Raw genomic sequence first — 4,799 nt, 5'->3', positions numbered from 1 at the left:
TCCTAAAAATGTAATAATGGTTTAAAAAGCTAAATAATTATTATGTGAATAGATATCATATAATAATAATACAAATATTTTATTGTAAATGTATTTGTTCATATAATTTAAATTATAAATATCAAAGAAGCATATGGAGTCGTCAGTTGCCTTTAATAAGAAGAGGAGAAGTTATTAAGTGCAAAGTCCATACGATGTCCGAGCTCCAACAGAAAAGATCACGTCACCTATACACAGTCTGTGTATTATACACACACACCATACAGGGTTGTACACAAGCTGTGTACAAATGACATGATCTATTTTGATTGGAGCCCGAAAATAAGCTACGTCTGAACTTCAATACACATGATAATTTCTCGAAAATAAGAAGAGTTCAAAAGAAACTTCCCCTTGACCTAGCAATCAAATCAAAGAAAACTGCTCAAATGAATTTCTAGGAAGTAACAATGAAATTAATAAGCTCACAATTGGGACAGATTTCTAAGGAAAATATTTATAAAATGGTCCAAAATAATATTATTTTCAAGTTGAATTATATTTTCATGTAAAATAAAAAGAAAAAAAAACCTTACAAATATTCTTTACTAATAAATTAAATTTGGACAATATTAAGAACATTTATTTATAATGTGAGCTATAACCATATTTTCATTTGAAAATATTAGTAAAAATTTAGTTTAAGAGTAGTGAGTGAAAATAATATCATTAGCAATATTTAAGCTCCTTATAATATTTTGATCTTATTTTTAGGAAAATATGATTCAATAGTCATCTTAAATCATACCTTTTTTTAGTACTCATATATAAGGTATAAGAAAATTCACTAATATATATTTTAATAAATACATAAATTCAATATCAGATATATAATTAATACATAAAAATTTTATGATAAGCATGCAAATGAAAAATGATCGAATTGATCCCATAACTTTTTTCGAAGAATCAAAATAGTCCATAACAATATAAAAAAATAATTTTAGGCTTTTTTTGGGATAGCTTTCTTACTACTTTTAAAAATTATTTTTTAGTATAAAAATTAAATTTTTTGTATTACAAAACTGTTTTAAGAATCAATAAAAAAGTCGTCCAAAACTAAGCATTAGTCTCTTCACTATTTAAAGCAGCTTTCTAGTAGAAAGCCACTTTAGAAAGCAGTAAGAAAGCAATGGCTTTTTTATTAGTTTTTAAAATTTAAGAAGTAATAAAAAAGCCATCCCACGAATTTTTTACTACTTTTTGAAACAGTTTTTTAGTACAAAATTTTTAACTTAAAAAAAAATATTTATAATAAAAAACTGTTTGAAAAAGTAGTGAAAAAGCTATTCATTTGAGACGGCTTTAGATCACTAATTTTCTATGCTTTATTTGGAAATGATTTAGATCACTATTTTTTTCAAGCTTTTATGACATTTTTGTACTAAAAAAAAACTTTGTAAAATATTAAGAAAGCAATCTCAAAAGAAACCTTAAATGAGACTTAGTTATGGATTATAAGTAATTATGGATTATTTTGATCATTTGTAAACTAAAGAATCAGATTATCATTTTGATTTTTATGTTTAATGCAAATTATCCTTTTTTTTCTTAATATAAGATTAACTAAAAAGAAAATTTTTTTTTTCTAACAAAATATTTTATACCTTAAATATATAACTTTTAAACTTTATGAAATTTTGATCTTAAAATCAAAATGGCAAAAATTAGGCGAAGCATATATGGTCACCTGCTCCATCTAAAATTTTAATATTTTTTTATTTAGTACATGTATTTTAATATATCCCCTCTACTTAATATTTTTCATAATAAATATTCAATTAATTCGTCCTCTCTCTTTCTATTTCTTACAAATATTAATTAATTTATCTGTTTCATTAAAAAAAAAGAGATAAAGAGCAAGAATCTCACTTCATTGGCAAAAAAGACCCGGTCGTAGTTGTACCGTTCGACCGGGTAAACCCACGAATTGCAATCGAACTGAACCCGGTTCTTCAGACCCCCGCCTTCCAAGCTCAAGCTCTTGAGAAAAAACTCGGACCGGTGCCGGTTCTTCACAATCACCGCCCCCGGTTCTCCAAAGCTTTCCTCCCACATAAACCTCACCGAGAGAAGCGACTCGCCCGCCGCCAAAACCGGCGCCCGCGCCGCCTTCCCCCAGTCCTCTAAGTATGCTTCCTCGCCTACCTTCCCTCTGTTCCCTCTGTCTGCAAATTAAATTTTTATTCAATGGATGTATAACAAATTTATATTTATTTTCGTATCATTCTCATTAATATAGAGAGAGGACGCGCGCGCTTACTGTGATCGCCGGAGGTGGCGCTGACGAGCTGGAAGGAAACGCGTTCGCCGACGAACTCGCTGAGATTGTCGAGAAGGGAAGCGTTGAAGTCATTGAAGTCAAGCACGTTCTTCTTCATGAGAACAACGGTGCCTAGGATCTCCATAGACGTGTTAGCCTTCTTCTTCTTCTTCGAGTTCTCGTGCTTGCCGGCGATGGCGTCAACAAGCTTGTGAAGGGAAGACATGATTAGGAGAGAGGAAGGAGAAGGTGGAATATTGTGGAGTTGTTGCAAGGGGAAAGAAGGATTAAGGTTATATTTAAAGGGTTTAATTAGTATTAAATAATATTGCTTTGATCGTGGTGGAGGATTAGTCAGTCAAAAAGATTGACGACTCGCTTTCACGTGGTGAAAAGAACCATTTGACGGGGTCTCGGTCGTCGGAATAAGCTTTATGTCTTTTTACGCTTCGCTGCAGAGACATTATGCCAAATTTTCTAAGGATTTCTCTTTGGATTCAGCGGAATTGCAAGCTGAATAGTTTAACAAGTTCATCTATTCGTGAATCTCCATTGGCAACAAAGCTGATCTCCTTTCTTTTATAAGAAATCATCATCCAAAGCTTTCCGACCTCTCATGGAAGATCAAAATCTTCCCTTCCTGCATAGTTTCTTCAACACTGTTGGAACTATTTGGTTATGATGATTCTTAATAGTTAAAACTAAGGGCATCTCAAACCGAAAAATTCATTTTTCACTCTAAAATGCAGTGCCTCCAACAGAATTTTATTTTCTAACATAAAAAAATAAATATTCCTAATATATTCTTTTTAATATTTTGTTTTATATTTTTTCAATCATATATTTATATTTATCAATTTTAAACCTATTTTAAATTTAATTTTTTTTTTTGATAAAAAATTTTGGGAAATTAATATGTCCAAAATAAGAAATATATATTTAATATTAAAAATTATTATTTTTTATTATTTGAACTTGTTTTGTATTTTGATTTATGTATTTTTTTAAGTATTGTAGTACTCGAAATCTTTTAAATATGTATGAGAAGTTTATCATAAATTTTTATGTTAATGTTTATCTTTTAAAAAATAATTACATAAAAATATTTTAATTTTTGAAGAATAATGTATTTCTAAATTATTATTTCTTAATTATTTATAATATAAATTTATACTTAAATATTTTAAATTACAAATCAATTATATAGTAAAAAAAATATATGACGGATGAACAGTGCGATGCTAATATTTGTTCTGCAAACAATTGTCGGAAAAATGGCGTTTCGTTGGGACGTTTAAGGGCCTCCATTCGTTGGTTTGCCAAACGGCTGGAGAAACTCTAAGGGTGTCAATGAGTCAAGCTGAATTGTGAGCCGGTTTGAGCTCAACTTCATAATGGCTCTTTAGTCGAACGAGCCAAGCTTCAACCAACTTTAACTTGACGACTCGTTAGCTCGCGAGCTTGTTCATTTAAAAAATATGAATATAGAATATACTTAACATATTATTATTCAAAATTTAAAGTACAAAGCTGTTATATCATTTTCTTATATTAAAAGTGATTTTTCATGATTTTTCTTATCATTTCTCAAATTTTTAATCATTTTATTATAATAATTATTTAAATCATAAGTATTTTCTCTCTTTCAACATAAATGAGCCTACTTATGAGCTAGCTCAAACTTATAGAACAAAGCTCATGTTCCAGGTCGAACTTAGATTAATTAATCAAGCTCAAGCTCAAAAACAGTGATTTGAGCTCGGCTCAACTCATTTATACCCCCTAATTAAAACACCATATCAGTGCATTTGATCGTTTAGGTTTAAATTTCCCAATAAGCTAGTCAACAACCCTTTCAACATTAAAATTTAGTATTTTAGTCAGGTACATCTCTTGATGCATGCATTGGCTTTGAGAGGTCATCATCGAGTACTGTTGTTAGTCTTTCATTGCTTTCATATGGAGAGCAAATATTTTTTTACGGTTTGGTCATTTCATGGGTTTCATTGCATATGTAAGAAATGAGATGATCAATATGAAATTGAAGACTTGATGAGGAAGAATATGAATATGACATGGTATATATATATATGAGATAATCAAAGCTTCTAATAGTTAAATGACGTATAATGCATGTGCATGTATGTTAAGATGAAACATATCCCCTAAAGGGGATCATTTTTTATGCATTTGAAATTTTTAATTGATGATTAGTGTTGTTTGGGCCATTCTTAGTTACAATTTGAACATCCTATTTAATCTATTAATTTCATGTAAGTGCAAAATTTTTATAGTTCTTTGATTTCACAATGGACTTACCAAATATTTTTCTATGCAATTTTTGTTGGGTGAAAACAAAGAGCGAAACAAACAAGAAAGCAAACAACAGAGAAATAGCACTAGAATTTAATGTGGACAAACTCGAAAATTAATGGGAAAAAAAATCATAGAGCCACATTAAGCCAAAAAATCCCTTATTAAAAATGGGAGAAATTGT

General features: G+C 29.7%; 1 protein-coding gene across 2 annotated transcripts in view; it reads right to left on the bottom strand.

Moving 5' to 3' along the window:
* LOC110107728 (probable linoleate 9S-lipoxygenase 5) overlaps positions 1-2,578 on the bottom strand; it is a 10,362-nt gene extending 7,784 nt beyond the window's left edge. For both annotated transcript variants that reach the window (XM_028694605.1, XM_028694606.1), the window contains exons 1-2: positions 2,303-2,578; positions 1,912-2,207 (exon numbers count right to left, since the gene is read on the bottom strand). In XM_028694605.1, coding sequence (XP_028550438.1) covers positions 1,912-2,207; positions 2,303-2,528 — 522 coding nt within the window. In that variant the 5' untranslated portion in view covers positions 2,529-2,578. The remainder of the gene's footprint in view (positions 1-1,911; positions 2,208-2,302) is intronic.
* Positions 2,579-4,799: the final 2,221 nt, after the last annotated feature.

Source organism: Dendrobium catenatum, unplaced genomic scaffold (assembly GCF_001605985.2).
Source record: "Dendrobium catenatum unplaced genomic scaffold, ASM160598v2 fragScaff_scaffold_506, whole genome shotgun sequence".
Lineage (NCBI taxonomy): Eukaryota > Viridiplantae > Streptophyta > Magnoliopsida > Asparagales > Orchidaceae > Dendrobium > Dendrobium catenatum.
The sequence above is the reverse complement of the archived record's forward strand: the minus strand, read 5'-3'. Positions and strand labels throughout refer to the sequence as shown.